This window comes from Mytilus galloprovincialis, chromosome 4, assembly GCF_965363235.1.
Source record: "Mytilus galloprovincialis chromosome 4, xbMytGall1.hap1.1, whole genome shotgun sequence".
Taxonomy (NCBI): domain Eukaryota; kingdom Metazoa; phylum Mollusca; class Bivalvia; order Mytilida; family Mytilidae; genus Mytilus; species Mytilus galloprovincialis.
This window is the reverse complement of record NC_134841.1, coordinates 61,448,300-61,468,990: the sequence shown is the minus strand read 5'-3', so window position 1 is coordinate 61,468,990 and position 20,691 is coordinate 61,448,300. Positions and strand designations below refer to the sequence as shown.

The window sequence follows — 20,691 nt, the reverse complement described above, 5'->3', positions numbered from 1 at the left end:
CGAAGGCCACCAATGGGTCTTCAATATAGCGAGAAACTCCAGCACCCGGAGGCGTCCTTCAGCTGGCCCCTAAACAGATATGCATACTAGTTCAGTGATAATGGACGTCATACTAAACTGTATATATATCTGTTCTAATATTAATGACAGATATGGAGGACAATGGATTTTCATCAATAGAACATTTTTATGCCCCATTTATGGGCATTATGTTTTCTGGTCTGCATCCGTCCGTCCGTTCGTCCGTCTGTCTTGCTTCAGGTTAAAATTTTGGTCGAGGTAGTTTTTGATGAAGTTGAAGTCCAATCAACCTGAAACTTGGTACACAATGTTCCCTATGATATGATTTTCTAATTAGAGATTTTCCCCCATTTCCACGGTCATAGTAAACAATAGGAAGCAAAGTGAGTATATGTTTCTCTATTTAATTCTGACAAAGCGGTGAATAAGATAAAATTTAGAATGGACATGGCGAATATGTCAAAGAGACAACCAGACGACCAAAATAGATAACATCCGAATGCCACAAACGGGTCTTAAACACAGCGAGAAAATCCCGCACCGGAGGTGGGCCTCAGCCGGCCCCTAAATAAAGATGTGTACTAGTTCAGTGAAAATGGACGTCACTAAATAGTAATGTATGCTACTTTGCATTGAACTGACATGTTTGAAATGAATTGCATTGCCATTTTTGGACCTTTTATAGCCGGTCCTACTAAAAAGCGCCCGGAATCGCCCGAGAGCGCCCGGGAAAAGAAAAAGCGCCCGGGGAAGGAAAATTAGCGCCAGGGAGAAAAAAATAATAATATTTTATAAAAAGAATTTTTTTCCTTAAATAGAATAAATAATCATTGCTTGTTTTGTCCTTAAATGTGGATATGATGCCTAAAGTCTAATATTTTCGCAAGTGCATGGTGAACACTTTTTTATGCTGATGCTGATATACATTTATTATATCTTTCTTACGAAACTAAAACTGTTTCAATGGCTATGCTTATAAGGGTTTTAATGCTTGTTTTTAAATTTAAACCAAACTCCTGCTTTTCACCCCTTGTTTTAACTACGGTACCTGTATAGTACTGCTTTATTTGCTGATGTATTATGTGTAACTCTTAATTTTGATTAAATTAATATTTATCTTTGAAATTTAAGCCGTTTTTTTTTTTTACATTTTTCATTTTGATATCGTTTTTGAAAAACATGCCTTTGATGTCTTACATTTTATAAATCTTCTGCATAAACTGTGATCCATTATAATCAGTCTTTCGAAATAGTATTCATGAATTATATTATTGTTAAAATTGAAACATTCATACTTGTTTTATTACAAATGTCTATTATCTGAATTTGAAAATCACTTGTCTAAAATTAAAAAAAAATAATGTGCATAACTTATTTCATCATCACAAAGTTGTCTCATGCCAATAAAATATCTATATATTTTCCCCGCGCGCCTTTTCTTTTCCCCGGGCGCTATTTTTTCTTCCCCGGGCGCTTTTTCTTTTCCCCGGGCGCATTTTAGTAGGACCCTTTATAGCTGACTATGCGGTATGGGCTTTTCTCATTGTTGAAGGTCGTATACGGTGACCTATAATTGTTAATTTCTGTGTCTTTTGTTCTGTTGTAGAGAGTTGTCTAATTGACAATTATACCACTTCATTTTTATATATGAACCTGAATTCCAAGGTATGTGTTAACCAGACTTGATTCCTGTTTAGCAATTGATTGGTACAGATGATTAAGTAACACATACAAAGTTTGGTCACCATGGTTTACTCGGTCAGAGATCTAACCTTCGAACCTCGAACTTCAGGCAAGTGCGCTACATTGAGATCACTGAGTCGGATATCTCATTAAAAAGAAGAAATAACACAAATAGAGAGGAACATATACACACATTACATAACTTTTTTGTTGCTCCAGAATGATAAAGAAAACATTTTCGAGAACATAAAACTAAGCATGTCTTTCACAGGGGTGCATTTATATTGGTCATTATAATATTGAAATTTATATATATGACAAGATTTAATCAAGCTGATGTAAATCTTCCTTTACAGAGATATGTATTGTTGTCAATCATACTATCTTTGTGCGAATATTTGTTTGTTTGTTTATTATAATTATTATTATTACTTTTTGTTTATTTATTAAAATTATTATTATTTTTTTTTTAATTATTATTTTTTTTCTTCAGAACTCAATTTGATTATTATGATGTTTAAATTTGTTTACCTGTTTTAAATTTTTAATACCGGAGGATTTTAATCTGATTAACTCTCATATATTTTTTACCTACATAAAAAAAAATGATGTACATGTTTGCCGAATAGGTCACGAAGAATCTAATTTGTTCGCGTATAAAAACGTCGGATACATTCCAATATTTCAATACAATGTGATTACAATCAAAAATGAGAGAAAATACTTCTCTAGTTCTAGTTACTATATTAAACAAAATAGTGTATACGATAATCCTTAATTCACACATTGGGCAAAAAATATACCAAAATTCATTCATAATCTTCCAAATTCACAATTAAATTACATATATTATCGGAGTTGAATATTTATTTTATCATTACAAACGACTGGTTCCCTTCTGGTAATCAAGTCTCGCATTTAGCTTGTTTTGTGTATTGCTTTAATCATTATAATGATTTATCAACATAACCTACACATGGAATTAAAGTGAAGATGAAACATGGTATGTCATTAACTTATATACACTCAGTTGTTCTTATTTTGCTCAGAGGGCTACCTAATTGATGATTGTCACAGTATGGTTTAAACAGGGAACTAGTCAGTTTCGAAAATAAACTATACAAGTTAATGATTTGATCCCTGATATGTAAAAAAACATGTTTCATGATTTTATTATAACAAGTATAATTGTTTACGCTATCGAAGTGTCTACTTTTTTATGCACCATTTATGAGCATTATGTTTTCTGGTTTGTGCGTCGTACCGTTCGTTCGTCCGTTCGTTCGTCCGTCCGTCTGTACCGCTTCAGGTTCACTTGAAGTTTTTGGTCGAGGTAGTTTTTGATGAAGTTGAAGTCCGATCAACTTGAAACTTAGTACACATGTTCCCTGTGATAATCATATGATCTTTCTAATTTTAATGGCTAATTAGAGATTTCCCCCATTTTTCACGGTGCACTGAACATAAAAAAAATGACAGCGGTGCGGATGGGGCATCCGTGTACTGGGGACACATTCTTGTTTATCTTTTGCTTTGCTGCTTCTAATTTTTATTAGACAATTAAGACTACTACAACAACTTAAACGAATCATTAAAAAGTGGTGTGCATATCGTGACGGGTTTTTAATAATAGCTATTAGAATTTCCCAGGGAAAATGTTGGTGCACTTTACTATGAATTTTTTTCACATTTTTTAAAATTTAAAAGAAATTCACGATAATTTGGGAAAATTTTCATAAAAATATTTAGTTATACACAAAATAAAATAAAATAAACTGATTCTAAACTGTTGGCGTTGAGGCCCAAAAAATAATACATGTGTTTCCGCTTACCCTACCTACCTTAATTTTTTGTGCCTACCTTAACACTTTTTATGCCATTTTGGAACAAGCACTGTTAAAGTCAGACTGATTCCCTGATAGTAACCAGCTAAAAAAAAATGATATTTCCTACCTACCTACCCTATTTTTTTTTTACAGCATGTAAGTTGAAAAACAAGTAATATTTGTTTGGACTAAAGACCAAACATTCTAATTTTTTTTCTACTGCCAATGTATATTTGTTCTGCCTGACAGCTAGAAGTTCCATTTGGAATTTATATCATGAAGGTGGTTATATTTCGTGACACATCCACTGTTTTATTTTTAAATTTTATGTCAAGGTATTTCGTTATTTTGGCAACAATATGTGATTTAAAAAATGGGGGTTATCAACTTTGTTTTGTAACCATGGTAACTAAAGCAACATTAAATAGTGTCGTGTTTTCGTGCAATATGCAGTTTATTTTGGTGGTTACTTGAAATTTCAAATAATTCATTTATATCGAACGTATAACTTATTATTGCAAAAAACATGAAACCCTGACGGGTTAAAATGCAAACATAGTACATTGTATACACAAGTGACAAGAAACATAATACATGATAAATGTTTTAAAAAAGTGAAGTTGATATTAATAACATATATCTATATACATAATAATTGACCAATGTGGACCTTATTTTCGCAATTCCATAGATTGCTTTATATAGTCTACAACACTAGACAAAATATCTTTATTAGGATCTAGAACTTAAGTAAATTTTTAATCTAGCTGTACAGTGATATTTATAATTATTAATTTTCAATATATATATACATATATATATTTTAATCCCGTCTCTCATAATTCTTTTTAGAATGGCATTAATATTTTATATTATTGTATGTATTCGTGTATTATGTTATGTATTGTAATATTAATGGTGAGACGTAAATAAACTATTTGTATTGTATTGTATTGTAGAATAGTTTAAAGTTTAGAGTTTGTCAAGCTGGTTAAAATTAGGATAATGTTTATAAGGGAATGTCTTATATTACTGTTAATTTGGCAATGAAGGAAAAAGTGTTCCTCATCATCTAAAATTTTACAAACTTTGCACAGTCTGTGTTCTCTTTGAATTTTTTTATAACGTCCTAATTCAATTTCCAAATTATGATCACTTACACGTAATTTTGTTAAAAGCTGACCACTATTAAAATTGTTTAGATTGTGCAAGTAGTCCTCGAATTTAATTTCATTTTTATACGACGGCAAAAATTTTAATTTTTCGTCGTATATTGCTATCACGTTGGCGTCGTCGTCGTCCTGCGTCGTCTTGCGTCGTCGTCGTCGTCCGAATACTTTTAGTTTTCGCACTCTAACTTTAGTAAAAGTGAATAGAAATCTATGAAATTTTAACACAAGGTTTATGACCACAAAAGGAAGGTTGGGATTGATTTTGGGAGTTTTGGTCCCAACAGTTTAGGAATTAGGGGCCAAAAAGGGCCCAAATAAGCATTTCTTGGTTTCGCACTATAACTTTAGTTTAAGTAAATTGAAATCTATGAAATTTTGACACAAGGTTTATGACCACAAAAGAAAGGTTGGGATTGATTTTGGGAGTTTTGGTTCCAACAGTTTAGGAGTTAGGGGCCAAAAAAGGGCCCAAATAAGCATTATTCTTGGTTTTCGTACAATAACTTTAGTATAAGTAAATAGAAATCAATGAAATTTGAACACAAGGTTTATAAACACAAAAGGAAGGTTGGGATTGATTTTGGGAGTTTTGGTCCCAACAGTTTAGGAATTAGGGGCCAAAAAGGGGTCCAAATAAGCATTATTCTTGGTTTTCGCACCATAACTTTAGTATAAGTAAATAGAAATCTATGAAATTTAAACACAAGATTTATGACCATAAAAGGAAGGTTTGGTTTGATTTTGGGAGGTTTGGTCCCAACAGTTTAGGAATAAGGGGCCCAAAGGGCCCAAAATTGAACTTTGTTTGATTTCATCAAAAATTTAATAATTGGGGTTCTTTGATATGCCGAATCTAACTGTGTATGTAGATTCTTAATTTTTGGTCCCGTTTTCAAATTGGTCTACATTAAGGTCCAAAAGGTCCAAAATTAAACTTAGTTTGATTTTAACAAAAATTGAATCCTTGGGGTTCTTTGATATGCTGAATCTAAAAATTTACTTAGATTTTTTATTATTGGCCCAGTTTTCAAGTTGGTCCAAATCGGGTCCAAAATTAAACTTTGTTTGATTTCATCAAAAATTGAATAATTGGGGTTCTTTGATATGCCAAATCTAACTGTGTATGTAGATTCTTAATTTTTGGTCCCGTTTTCAAATTGGTCTACATTAAAGTCCAAAGGGTCCAAAATTAAACTAAGTCTGATTTTAACAAAAATTGAATTCTTGGGCTTTTTTTATATGCTGAATCTAAACATATACTTAGATTTTTGATTATGGGCCCAGTTTTCAAGTTGGTTCAAATCAGGATCCAAAATTATTATATTAAGTATTCAGCAATAGCAAGAAATCTTCAAGTGCAATAGCAAGCAATTTTCAATTGCACAGTATTGCGCAATAGCAAGAAATCTTCAATTGCACAATATTGTGCAATAGCAAATATTTTCAGTTGCACAGTATTGCGCAATAGCGAGAAATATCTAATTGCACAATATTGTGCAATAGCAAGAAATTTTCAATTGGAGTTATCTTTCTTTGTCCAGAATGGTAGTTGAATCAACTTAAATAATTGTTTTATACAATATACAATGTATATTCACTTTTACTACCAACTGATAAATTAAAACAATCTTTTGCATTCAGTGATAACAAGCACTTTATTTTACATTTTAATATTTTATGATGTATTTAAATGAGTAGTTATTGTTGCAAACTCCATTAGGAATTTGAATTGAGATCAGTTTTTGAAAAAGGGAAAGGGGGATGTGAAAAAAAAAATTGGGGGGGGGGGGGGGTAGATTTTTCTCATTTCAGATTTCATAAATAAAAAGAAAATTTCTTCAAACATTTTTTTGAGAGGATTAATATTCAACAGCATAGTGAATTGCTCAAAGACAAAAAAATATTTTAAGTTCATTAGACCACATTCATTCTGTGTCAGAAACCTATGCTGTGTCAACTATTTAATCACAATCCAAATTTAGAGCTTAATCCAGCTTAAATGTTGTGTCCATACTTGCCCCAACTGTTCAGGGTTCAACCTCTGCGGTCGTATATAGCTGCGCCCTGCGGAGCATCTGGTTAAGTTTACTATAAAGATAAAGTTTTGTACTGTTATCAATATTTGAAAGTTTTTCAAGAGTGATGTTATTATTCTTTTCCTTCACAATATGTTTAAAAGTTTTTTTGAGTGATTTTTTTATAAGTTTAAAAGGTTTATCAAAATCAACATATTCTTCTTCATCAATATTAAATTCTTTAAAAATATGCTCGACAAAAGTGTACCAAGTATATATTCCATCTTCTTTTTTTTCTTTTTAACCATAACTCTTTTTTCACTTTAAGCAGTTGATATTTATCTATTTCATAAAAATTGTTCAGTCTAGAAATTATTGTCGTTCTGCTCTCAAAACGTCATGAACGTAGGACGTATTTTCAATTCCGCTGAAACAAAAATGCGTGAACTCGTATAAACAATGTTTCCAAAATTAAGAAAAATGTCTCCAAGTGGTTTCTTCATAATTTTTTTAAGCAGGTAGCGCAACATTTTTTATATATCTACAACCTGTCGCCTCAATATTTAAAAAAATACCAACACTAAGTTTTTACACAAAATTTGAATACTTTTTTTTTCAGATGAAAATTGTACCAATTTTACCAGTTCTACAAAACTTTCGACACATAAGTAGATTATACATACTTCGTTCAAAAAATAGTCGGCAAGTATGGCATACTGTGACAGATAACTACACACGGCTAACTCAAAGAAGACACTCTACGGTTTATACGTCCAAAGATACTATATTTTCACTGTCGTCTGGTCATGGAAAATGTGGTGTCGCAGTAATACGAGTGTCTGGTACAAAATCATCAGTAGTATTAAAACATTTCGGTCGATTCAAACAATTACCACGGCCAAGATACGCAGAATTGAGAACCTTGTACGATCAAACAGAAAATATACCAATTGACCATGGTTTAGTTCTTTGGTTTCCAGGTTTGTGATTTTTTTATTTCCTAAAAAGGTTTCTTTCCTAATATTATATGCACATGTTATTGATGTAAGATCTGTTTTATACTAATTGTAAATCCATTAATCAGTACCATATATACAAACATTAACCTAATTGTTTATGTGCTCATGCTTTTCATTGTCTTCTGCTAGAATAATTGATCTCAGGTTTATTCACTGTCCTCTCTGAGAATAACTTATCTCATGGTTTTCATTGTCCTCTCCTAGAATAACTGGTCTCATGTTATTCATGATATTGTTTATCTGTTCCTCTTATGTGACGTCTTAACATTTACTGTTTTCTTCTAAATATTTTAAATTTAAAGCTCCAAGAAGTTTCACTGGGGAAGATTGTGTTGAGTTCCAAATCCACGGAGGACCGGCTGTTGTAGCTGCCATGGCATCAAATCTTAGTAAAATTCCAGGGATACGACAAGCTGAAGCTGGGGAATTTACCAAACGGTATTTGTAATTTGCATATTGATTGTTGGTGCTTGTATGTGAGAACTTTTTTATCAATTGAAAGGTATCTGTAATACATTTTTTCATCAAACTTCACAAAAAAACATTATTCTTTGGCGTTATTACGTTGTCCATGTAGGAATAGCAATATAATAATGAAAATAGAGGGTCTAAATAGCCTGTGTCGATCACCTCGGTCTATGTGCATGTTAAACAAAGGACGCACATTACAGACAAGAATATAATTCCATAAAAACATTATGTTTTGGTGTTGGTGACGTGATAATCAAGACAATCACCAAAAACTGAAAAAGTTCCTAAAATGTAATAAATCGGGGACAGCCACCAAAAAACTTGGGGGTTGTTTGATGCATCTGTTTCAGGGCACATAGACCTTGATTCGATTAACAGTTTGACTCCTGCTCAGATTTGCACTAAATGCTTTAGTTTCGGAGCAATAACTGCATTTAATCCCAATGATCTTCTTTTCAGCCGATATATATTTTTTATAACTAGATACCCTCGATCAGGATGATTTAGGCCAAGTTTGGTATAATTTGCCCCAATAGTTTTATAGAAGAAGATTTTTCTAAAGATTATAAAAAAAAATCGAAAAATTGTGAAAAATTGACATTTTAGGGCAATAGATCTTTATCGGATCAAATGACCGTTTGGGTCATGTCGACTTATTTGTAGATCCTACTTTGTTAAACAATTTTACTGTTTACAGTTTATCTCTATCTATTATTATATTCAAGATAATCACCAAAAACTGCAAAATTTCCTTAAAATTACCAATTCGGGGCAGCCACCCAAATACGGGTGGTAAATTTCAGGACAGATAGATCTTGACATAATGAACATCTTTATGCCATGTCAGATTTAGTTTCAGAGATATAAGCCAAAAACTGCAGTTTAACCCCATGTTCTATTTTAAGCTACGGTGGCCATCTTGGTTGATGACCGGGGTCATCGGATACCTTTTAAAAATATACACCCTAAGTTAGGCTAAGTTCGGTTCCATTTGGCTGTGTAGTTTCAAAGGAGAAGATTTTTGTAAAAGTTAATGGACTACGACGATGACGACGGACGCCAAGTGATGAAGAAAGCTCACTTGGCTGTGACACAAGACATACTTTTGATGTAAGTAATTTATGGAATACGACGATAGTACTATTAGGGGTTGATTTAATTATACCTTTTCTCGTTTTCTACAGTGCGTTTTTGAACAACAAACTAGATCTTACAGAGATTGAGGGTCTAGGTGATTTGATACATGCAGAAACCGAAGCACAAAGACGACAAGCTTTACGCCAGATGGAAGGAAATCTTGGCAAATTATACGATAGATGGCGGTCTCGTATCATAAAGGTTCGTTTTGTTTATATTAGACTGACATATATAAGGGGGAAAAAGTTTTCAGGTCATTTTAGGGAGCTACCATTTGATTTTTTTAAGGGAAGGGGGCTAGGATGAAAAATTTTGTTCTGCATTTTTTTTTGTGGTAATCTGTGTTGCCTTACTATTTTTCTCTCTATTCGATCCTGCCTTTTTTTTAGTATATTCTTATTTTTACATAAATTGTTATCCTGCCTTTTTTACTCAAAACTCCTGTTTTGCCTTTTCTGTTAAAATTTCAAATGGTAGCTCCCTTAATTGAAATCACTTTATTCCGTTGTCTGATATTTATTCGGAAAAATCGTCTCCTCTTCAAACACTTTACCTTCAAAAATCAATACTTCGGCTGTTGTTTGTTCTTTGGTCGGGCTGTTGTCTCTTGGACACATTCCCCATTTCCATTCTCTATTTTATTGCCATACCACTTTGTTGTCTGTTCAGTGTAAAACGTATGTTTAATGTTTCACCGACCACCTGCAAGCGCACTAATTTTTTTTTTAAATTGAACTTTAAAAACACACATTTTGATCTATTGTGTTTCTATTTCTATTAAAAAATTTAGAAGACTTAATTATTTCTTTAATTTTCCCGATTCTAGATATTTTTTTCTACTTTTCATTTTAGATGATGGCAAATGTTGAAGCATTCATAGATTTCAGTGAAGATGAAAATATAGAAGAAGACATTATTAATTACGGTAATAGTTGTTTGTAAGCTATGATATTCATGAAATTTCACATGAACTTGATTCCTATATGATTGCCTTTCAACAAAAATGGTAAGGGAGTTGCTGGACGTCATCATTTAAAAAAAATTCTGAAGCAATTCTATCGAGAGAATACAATCCAGTGGAAACGAATGAAAATAGAAATAAAATTCCTGTGGCCTTTTCTGTAATGTATATTCATCGAAACGATATGCGAATAAACTAATTATAGATACCAGGATTAAAATTGAGAACGCCAGATTTGTTAAGCCAAAAGGAATCAGCAGTGACGCTCGAATCATAAAATTTGAAAAGGCAAAATTCACCATGACGTAGAAGAGCTTTGAAGATTCAAAATGCCAAAAGGTTTTGCAAAATAAGGTTCAGGTAGTCAATTCCTGCGACAGAACATCCTTTGTATTTCGAAACATTCAAAATTGATTTAACTCACACTTTACAGTTAATTCAAAAATTATGACCATATAAGTGATAGGTCATTATAACACAGAAATGTTGACTACTGGGCTGGTGATATTCTCGGGGAGTAAACCTGCCCCAGCAGTGGCATCGACCCAGTGGTTGTTAGTTAACTCATCATAGGTACCAGGATCAACTTTATGTGTCTGTCTTCAAATGACTCGGACTTGGTTTTCGAATCCAGGGCTGGTAATATCTCGTGATTCTCGGGGACGACACCTACACCAGCAATGGCATCGACCCAGCGGTTTAAATAAATTGGTCAAAAAATAAACTTTTCGCCTCTAAAACATCTCGTCATCAATTAATGTATAAAAATAAGTCACTTCTTCTAAGAGTATCTGTTTTTATAAGATTTTTGCACAAAATAAAAGAATACAATCATTTCACCAATGATTTTGGACACATAATGTAATTTTAAAAGTTGTCAGTTTATTTTTTAGTGAATAAAGAAGTTAATGATATATTACTGGAAATAGAAAATCATCTCCATGACAACAGAAGAGGAGAAAGACTAAGGTCAGGTGTTAGAGTGACGATTCTAGGCGAACCAAATGTTGGAAAAAGTAGTCTACTCAATCTGATAGGTAGTTATTTTTAGTAATTTTTATATGAATATTCATAAATTAAGACATTGACGATTTTAAGTACTTAAGGTTTGTTTGCAACACATTTTGCCAAGAAATATATTTTTTGAAATTATGTGCTAGGATTTTTAGGATAATCAGTTTGGTTGCAAAAATGCCTTTTTATTAATTGTAACATCGGTTACAATCTATTAAAAATAATAATAACCGCACGGTACAAAGTAGCCAGTATATACGTTTTTCTATTGATCATGCTGACTTCCCCACACCGTGAATATATGATATGCTAAGCTCTAAATATTGTGGAGTCTAAAAATTAATAAAAGTAGAGACTACAAAAGATATGTAAGAAATATTAAATTCCTTAAAGAAACAGACACCAAAATACAGAAAGAACCACCAATGACAAGGTTCATTGAGACAGACTCGGACTTTCATTTATGACATCAGATATATACAATATAAGGTCAATGTCAGAAAAATATAAACTTTTTTGTATGAGGCTGAGAAACTGGGGATGAGCGAGGTTATATCGAGCCCTTCCCCAGTTTTGCGCCGAGTACAAAAAAAGTTTATATTTCTATGACATTGACCTAATATCGTTTTTATACTGCAACTTAAACTAATACATTCTTATCCTGCTTAGCACCATAGATAGCTTTGTAGGTCTCTCTGTTACTCGTGAGTTGTAATTTCCATTGATATATATTCCCTGACGACTCGTGACGTTTGTTATAATTTATCGCGATAAGTGGTTCTGGTAATCATTCATTAGGAAAGCTTGAGACAACATAAAACGTGTTGAAAAAGAGGATCAAACCAAAGGAAATGAAACCACATAAATTCTGCTTTGTAATAGGGATAAACAACCTGAGTTGGCATATAATTACAATAGATGTACATGACAATTACATCAAGACTGTGTCAATAAAATTATGTCAAAACCAAACCTCTACAGACTACTGGGATGGAATGAAAGTCCATCAGCACTGAGCAGTATTGACCACGTGGCATTAATAAATACGTATTCATACACATCTAAACCTCTGCTAGTTTAGTAATTACTCTTTCTTAATTAGATCACACGAAACCTGGACTACACAAACGAACTTTTTTATGACTTTTCAAATCGGTTGTCAATAATCAATGTTAGCTACTGAAGATTTTTAAACATACACTATATTATGTTTGACTCTAAATTATTGCTCCTGATTTTGTTGTTGTTCAGATTATCATATGTTTTATAACTTCCAGCTCAACGACCTGCTGCTATTGTTTCTGATATAGCCGGAACAACACGTGACATAGTCGAGTCAGCAGTTAACATAGGTGGTTACCCTGTATTACTTAGTGATACGGCTGGTCTACGAGAGTCTCGTGATGTTATAGAAAAGGAAGGGGTTAGGAGAGCACTCGACAGGTAAATGCATTGTGTATAGAGAAGAAGTAGTTGCTGATGTCGGATATTATTAGTTACATAGTGTGCTATTGACCTAAAGCGATATATACACTGATATATGGGGTTATCAAAATTCCATATGGGATGACATATGGAATTTACTGACCCCATAAAGCTAGGTTCACACTGCCGATCAGATCAACTCGATCAAGCCCGATCATGACAAAATACGTGATCGGGAGACTGGTCTGACTCAATCGACAAGAATGTTCGGGATAGTCTACCTTGCTCGTCATCGATTTGACTTTCTACCCGAGAGTTTTTGACATGTCAAAAACAATCGAGTAAGGACCGAGAAGCAAATAACTCAAGAAGAGGTCTAGAATTCGTCGAGTAGCGGCGGTCGAATTGATCGGAAAAGGATCGTGTAGAGATCAAGTTTGGTCGGAATACACAAATTTTACCGATCAGTACTCGATCATTTCGACCTTTGCTCGACTAATGTCCGATCATTTCCAGATTAACTCGAGCCATATCCGATCGCTTCCAGATCACTGCGACTTCTGTATTTATTTTATCCCAGACCAACTCGACCAATACCCGATCTCTTCGCGGCCACATTCGACCACTCTTCGATCTCTACTCGACCATACACGAGAACACATGACTGCTACACGATTCTCTAAAAGTGTGTGAAGATCGGATTAACTCTAATAACTCTGCCTCCGCAAAAATATATTGGCAACATCATATTTAATTGTACAAAAATTCCTCCATGTACAGTACATGTCTTTACTTTTGCAAAGACAGGTAGCATTTTAAAAGAGAGGCAAAAGACACAAAAGGCACAATCAAACTCAAAGGTCGAAAGCAAAGCGACACAGCCATAGCAAAAAACACACACCGAAGATAAGACAAACAGCAGTCCACATAACGTAGAAAACTAAAAACTTAGCAACAAATAACCCAACAAAACGTTGGATGAACTCAGGTGTTCCGGAAAGGAAGAAAATCCTGCAATTTTGGCACCGGCTGATTTTTCAAATACGAAAGTAATTGTGCAATGCATTTATTATTAGACTGCTGATGACTAAGTCATCTTGCAAAGTTGGTTCATAAAAACATCAAGATTATATTTTTTACCTGTTTTATGGGCTATTTTCTGTTTCGTTTGTCCGTATTTTCCGTTTGTCCAAAAATGTTTGTAGTATAAAAAAAGAAGCTGTAGTACAATTGCAAACGAAACAGCTCTTCACAGAACACCAAATGACATAGAAATTATAAAACTATAGATCACCTTAATGTCATTTTTTTTCATTCGAACTTTTTGACGTAATTTCACACAAAAAGGAGACGAAAGACAAATATTTTTTTTATTTGGAGCGAATTTTTTTCAAACACCAACGATTTTGTTAGTTCAAACGATGCATTTCTTTCTAATTTTAACATTAAATCAATTTTCCAAACGTGTTCTTGCTTGTCCTCTGTGTCTATAACATCTTATACGGATGCTATTTCACCGCGTAATAAGTTCAAATAACAACAAAATGTGCATGCGTTTTTGACAGTTCAAACAGGGTCAGCAAACTCTGTTTAAACGATGCATTTGTTTTTACTTCTGTAACGTTTAAAAAACTAAAACAATTGGCACACAATGTTTACCAAACTTTGGTAGAAAAAATGCACTCTTGCTCTCTTGATAGATATATGAATGTAAAGTTGTAAACAGTTTCAGAAAAGGTATCACCCTAGGGGATTGAAATTCTACTTTAGGTCGAATTTTTGGGAAATATGTGACATCTTTGTCCTATTTTTGCAGTTTAGTACCATACAACAAAAAGAAAACAAGTATCTTTAACCATTCAACTACTGGATATCAAATCTATGAAAAATAATGATTACAAAGTCATACTTATGCACATATATGAAACAGAAAGCAAGGAAAAAGAGGACTGTAAAGTTTATGTATACTGCTATCTAACATAAGTACTTATCAAGTGACAATCTTTTTGTGGTGTCATTTCCAAAAAAGAGCAATACAACTACCATTAATTTACATATCAGTGTCCACTATAAGGAAGTTTTTATAAGCATTGGGTTTCTCTTTGTAGAAAAAAGTCTCTCATACTGCCCACATGTGGTCGGTGTGTCAGCCACTGCCTCATCTAGATTTCTCGGCGCCCGTTTTTGTCTTCACCTTCTTGTTCGTCTTCTTTGCACTCTTGAAGCTCCGTTACAGCTATTAACCTGTCTCTCTGAACTCCTACCACCTTGACCACAAATCCAATTGCTTTCTTTCTGTGTAGATATTTTAAATGAATGATTTTATTCGGACCTTCTACTGAATACAATTAAATAAACGGAGAATGTGTCCATGGGAAACTGATAATACCCCAGCTAGCATGTATAACATTATAAAGGGTCATTACTCAAGAACGGCCACCCAAATTCGCATTTGAACTGTGTTTTATGGTAATAAGCAATGTGTATACGGCGTTTCATAAAATTTTGTCGAGGCAAAATAAAATTAGAGAACGGAAACTAATATTGTTAGGACGTACGCACATACGTACGGACGGACAAGGGTAACACGTAATGCCCACTCCGAAGCGGCGGGGAATAAAAGTTTGGAACGTTTTTATACTACAAATTGTGCATACCCGACCAATTGCCGATTATCCCTACGACCCATATACGATCAGGTCGATCTGGTCTGGTCGAGATTAGACTGAGATCGTGAAAAGTTGATTTGGTCTAGCTAGTCGAGAAAAGATCGTGTGAAGGTCGTGAATGATCAAAATGATCAAATGAATATTCATTTTGTTGTCGGGATGGAGTCCTGATGGAGTCGTGAAAGGTCGTGTACAGTCGGATGGCGGTCGGGTAGAAGTCGTAAACAGGTCCGATCAAGAATTTGGTTGAGCTTGGTCGTGGAAATTTGGACAATCGGGATCATCGAGTTGATCTGATCGGCAGTGTGAACCTAGCTTTAGCGGTTGCTTTTAACCAGTCATATTCATAGAATTGTATTGAAGGTAAGATCAATAATTATACCTTTCTCAACGACCCTTGAGAGTAAGATAGTGTACACGACCATAATCATGCGAGTTTTGGATTATAGCTCTTCATCTTTTATATAAGCTTTGGATTTCAAATATTTTGGCCACGAGCATCACTGAAGAGATATGTATTGTCGAAATGCGCATCTGGTGCAAGAAAATTAGTACCGTTAATTTTATTGAAACGTTTATGAGGTAAGAAAGATGAGAAGAAAAAAAGGATACACAATAGAGACTTGAAATATACCCTCGGATATCTTCAGTGTCCCCTTCTTCCACCCTTTCCAGTAGGAAGATCATACTATCCTAGTTCTAGATATTGCTCACATTTCAAATGAATATCGTAAGACAAGCAGGCCGTCTTTATTTCATGATCTTATTTTGTAATATTATGACACTTGATTTCAGTTTGTGTATTGCCAACCTCCCATTAACTGGGTGGTTACACAAAGTCTCCTTCAGCATATTGAGATTGAGTTCTTATAGATAAGATTGATTGAAATTGTTTTGTATGTGGTTTAATTGGCATGTAAAAGGGTGACCGACTTTTTTTTAATTATTAATCGTTATTGCTCCATATCAAATTTCATTTATTTTTAATGAGTATCATTAGGCTTACAAATTATGTAATAAGTGTTAAATTTGTTTGTTTACCTACATTATAGAGCAAAGAATTCCGACTTAAAGGTCATCATGGTGTCAGCAAAGGATATTGTGAAACACTTTCAAGATGACGAAATGTTTGATCTCCGTGTTTATATCGAAGAAACACTAAAACAACTTGGTTTAAGTGAACATGGTGTCGCTGGTAACATGTTTAGTGACAAACAAAATTCTACCTCTGATAACATTGACAAAGGGGAAGACATTTTTATAATTATAAACAAAACTGATCTTATTCAAGAGGAGATAGTCAAGACAGTTATCAACAGCAATGACAAACAACAAATATGTGCTGTTTCATGTACAAATGAAGATGGAATTACTGAATTTTTAGAAGTATTGACGAAAAAGCTTGAAAATTTGTAAGTATGCTGTCAAATATTCAACATAATAGAATTAAACCTAGCCGTGCACCAGCAACGCAAAATGTCCAGATAAATTTATATTGTGTAATGTCTTTAATTGTGTCTAAACATGTAAAAGTATAAATATTCAAAACGATATACACGTATTCAAAACGATATACACGTATTCAAAACTATATACACGTATTCAAAACGATATACACGTATTCAAAACAATATACACGTATTCAAAACGATATACACGTATTCAAATTGATGTACAATATTAGAAATAATATACATATATTCAAAATTTTGGTCACATTTGCCTTACCTGCTTGATATATATGATGGTATAATAAGTAAACATTATAACCCAAAGAACATCCTTTATGAATGACAGGAACCAACACTAGTTTACTTTAGAACATGTAGAATGGTAATAATTTGAATAAATTAGATAAAACTATTTTATTGGAAATATTTTTTCCTTAAATCTTAAAGGGGCATTAGCTGTCAAATTCATGTTCACCGATTCTAATCAAATTCAAATTCAAACGCTTAACGTCGCGTCAAGAGTTAACTCCCTTGTATCGGATGCCCTTAAGTCTAGACGCCATCTAATTATGTATCGAGTTGACCTCTATAGTTATCCGATGACCAAATAATCGATGTAAACATTAGTATAGATATAAATAGATTAAGCAACCACGTGCTGTTGAATTATTCTAGATCTATTTAATTTCATATTACAGATAAAAAATAAATGTTTATCATCGTTTTTACCTGTTTTAGAATGTTTATTTGTGGATCGAATCAGTCATTCAAATGATTTACCATTGTTTCACTTTCAATGTTGACATTCTTTTCCTTTAAATAACTTTACACATACAATGCACGTGATATCCAACTCAAGCTAAGAGGTTAAATTTAAGTTCACATGAATACGGATTCAATGAGGTCGAATTATTCACTTGCAAGTGAATAAGTCATTATCAATATTTGTTGGCTTATTTTGACAAAATTGAACCTTATTGGCTACTAAAAAGGAATTATTATTTCACTATTTGTATTTCATTACTGATTGACCCTAAAAAAAATAATATATAAAACACATGCCTTTTGAGTGAAAACCGCCAAAATATACTGACGCCAAAATTTCCCAATTTACAGGTATGGGAAAAACAGACCAATACCCAAAATCTTAACATTTAGAAATGAACTGAAAATAAGGTCAAGGTCAATAAAACATGCCAGACGGATATGAGCAGACTGATAAATATGTTCATACACCAAATATAGTTAACATATTGTATATAGGATAAGAAAAAACAGACCAAAACACAAAAACTTAACTTTAACCACTGAACCATGAAAATGAGGTAAGCATCAGATGGTACCTGCCAGTTGGACATGCACACCTTACAATCATTCCAAACTCTTAATGAAGTAGACCTGTTACTTATAGTATTTCATATATCTTGTAGCTAGTGCCCCTTTAAGTAAAATTATCTACGATTTTATTTACTGATAACAAGGTCTTTTGAGATTTTCTTGCCGTGTTGTAGACATACTGGTGACCTTCGTCTTTTTTTTTTGCTCTTTGGTCAGGTCTTTGACACATTCCCCCTTTCCATTCTCAATTTTATCTTTTTCAATTTCGTTTATCTTTAGATTTTTATCATTTTGTTCTATATAAAGCTATTTAAAAATATAAAATTATGTTTAATTATTAAATATTATTTATGCATTCGTTAATCGAATGCGATATACAGTATATTCAAACAATATCAATGAAAACTATTGCATTCTAAAATTGCATTGTTAAGAAGTTATTTATTTACATAGAACGATCTCAATTAATTAAAAAATATTTTTTTCTCTCCATTTTTATTCAAAGATGTGGTAATCCGTTATCTGGAAACCCAAGTCTTACACAAGCTCGCCATAGACATCATTTATGTAACTGTGTATCCCAACTACATTTGTATCAACATTATATTGACTTAGAAGATGTTGTATTAGCAGCACAGAGCATTCGAAGAGGAACAAGAGAGATAGGAAAAATCACTGGAAAAATCACTTCTGAAGATATTTTAGATGTAATATTCAAGGATTTTTGCATTGGTAAATAAAGAAAATAAAATGTTACTCTTGTTTTTGCGACACCAAGTTCTACATTTGTACTTATATACATTAAAATGTCATAAACAGTAGGAACATATATTGATTCTCTAAAGCCTCTCATCGTTAATATACTGTAGTCGCTTTACATGATAAAAGATTTTAAAAATCGCACATAAAGAGACAATAGTTCGTCAAAAATGGAAAGTCGCTCAGTCAGGAAATATTCAACGAAAAAAATACAATAACATTTTAGTACAAATTATATCAAGAATTTCAAAAAGATGTCGAGTAAGTTATGTGAAAATTTATTAATTACGTTGGTTACGTAGTAGTTATATAGTAAGTCGATTTATATACTAAAAGCTTATTTCTGAAAACTTTATAAACCTAAACCAGACTCAAGCTAGCGACTTATACCAGCGACCAATCAAGCAAGCAACAAATTCTATCGACCACTAAAGTTAGAAGTGAGAATCAACTGGTCAAAGCATTATAATGTGGTATGTGTGGAAACGGCCACAAAACCTCATTATGAAAAAATGTTCAATTAAGAAAGATTTTTTTTCTGCCAGTCTGGGTGCACTAGAAATAAACTCATCATAGATACCAGGATTGATTTTATTTATTAACCTCAAACACGCGTTTCGTCTACAAAAGACTCGTCAGTGACTCTCGAATAAAAAAAAATGTTAAAAAAAACAAATAAAGTACGAAGTTGAAGATCATTGAGGACTAAAAATTCCTTAAAGGTTTGCTAAATACAGCTAAGATAATATCTTCCTGAGGTGGAACAGTCTTAGAAAGTAGTTAGAATCACTGTAATAATAAAATATGTACATTGTTTAATATGTAAAGCACAATCAACTAAAACAAATATTATAGACAGCGACCAACAGGAACCAATAAATTAAGAGCACCGAAGACCATACTGTAAAACTGAGTTGAAAAAGTCGACAAAAAAAACCCACAAAAGTAACAAAAAGACGTAAGGACACATAGTCCCGATCTAAGGATAGTTACTAGAAGTGACTGAAAGCTAGTTATCCAATCACAGCTAACAAAAAATATCAATCAATACACATCCGAGGAATTTTAAAAAGTGTTTAAAAGTCATGAACAGTATAAGAAAACATTAGCTTTCATACACTTTCAAAATATAAGAATGAACAGGATGCAGGATCTTAAGTGTTAACTGTAGTTGAATAGATGTTAAAGAGATTCCAAAGACACCAAAGGGACATTTAAACTCATAAGTCGAAAATGAACTGACTTTGCAATGTCAATGTTCAATCATACGGGAAACATTGTACAATTAATCTTTCATATTGTTCTATATTTAGTTGTGAACATTATAAGACCACTTTCAGGTTTACTTCACAATTATCTAGATAAAGGCCACAGTAGTTTACCGCTGTTCGAAATTCATAAATCGATTGAGAAAAAACAAATCCGGGTAACAAAAATATTGGACACTTTTAATTTTACAAAACACTCATTTTCAACGCCGCCTCCGCTTTTCCTTAGAACTACATTGTCATTTATATAATCAAAATGTGCAGAATAGCGTGGGATTCAATAAATTCGTTGCTATATTTGGAGTTATTCTAAAATATATTTTGCCATTTGATTAAAAAAAGTATGGGAAATTGAAAATGTGGTAATCCGTTATCTTGAACCAAATTCTTACACAAGCTCGCCATAAACAACATTTACGCAACTGTGTATCCCAACTACATTTGTATCCACATTATATGGGC

General features: G+C 33.0%; 1 protein-coding gene across 1 annotated transcript; it reads left to right on the top strand.

Annotated features, from left to right (window-relative positions):
* The first annotated feature begins 7,568 nt into the window (after positions 1-7,568).
* On the top strand, positions 7,569-18,958 carry LOC143070691 (5-taurinomethyluridine-[tRNA] synthase subunit GTPB3, mitochondrial-like). The gene is made up of 8 exons (XM_076244890.1): positions 7,569-7,697; positions 8,039-8,174; positions 9,392-9,545; positions 10,197-10,269; positions 11,199-11,342; positions 12,597-12,762; positions 16,466-16,825; positions 18,708-18,958. The coding sequence occupies exons 2-8, from the start codon at positions 8,110-8,112 to the stop codon at positions 18,940-18,942; spliced, it is 1,197 nt and encodes a 398-aa protein (XP_076101005.1). The 5' UTR covers positions 7,569-7,697; positions 8,039-8,109; the 3' UTR covers positions 18,943-18,958.
* The last annotated feature ends 1,733 nt before the right edge of the window (positions 18,959-20,691 follow it).

Coding starts and splice junctions, on each gene's coding strand:
- LOC143070691 (XM_076244890.1), top strand. CDS start 8,110: ATGGCATCAAATCTTAGTAAAATTCCAGGGATACGACAAGCTGAAGCT. Junction 10,270..11,198: donor AGAAGACATTATTAATTACG/GTAATAGTTGTT, acceptor TTTATTTTTTAG/TGAATAAAGAAGTTAATGAT. Junction 16,826..18,707: donor ACGAAAAAGCTTGAAAATTT/GTAAGTATGCTG, acceptor TTTTATTCAAAG/ATGTGGTAATCCGTTATCTG.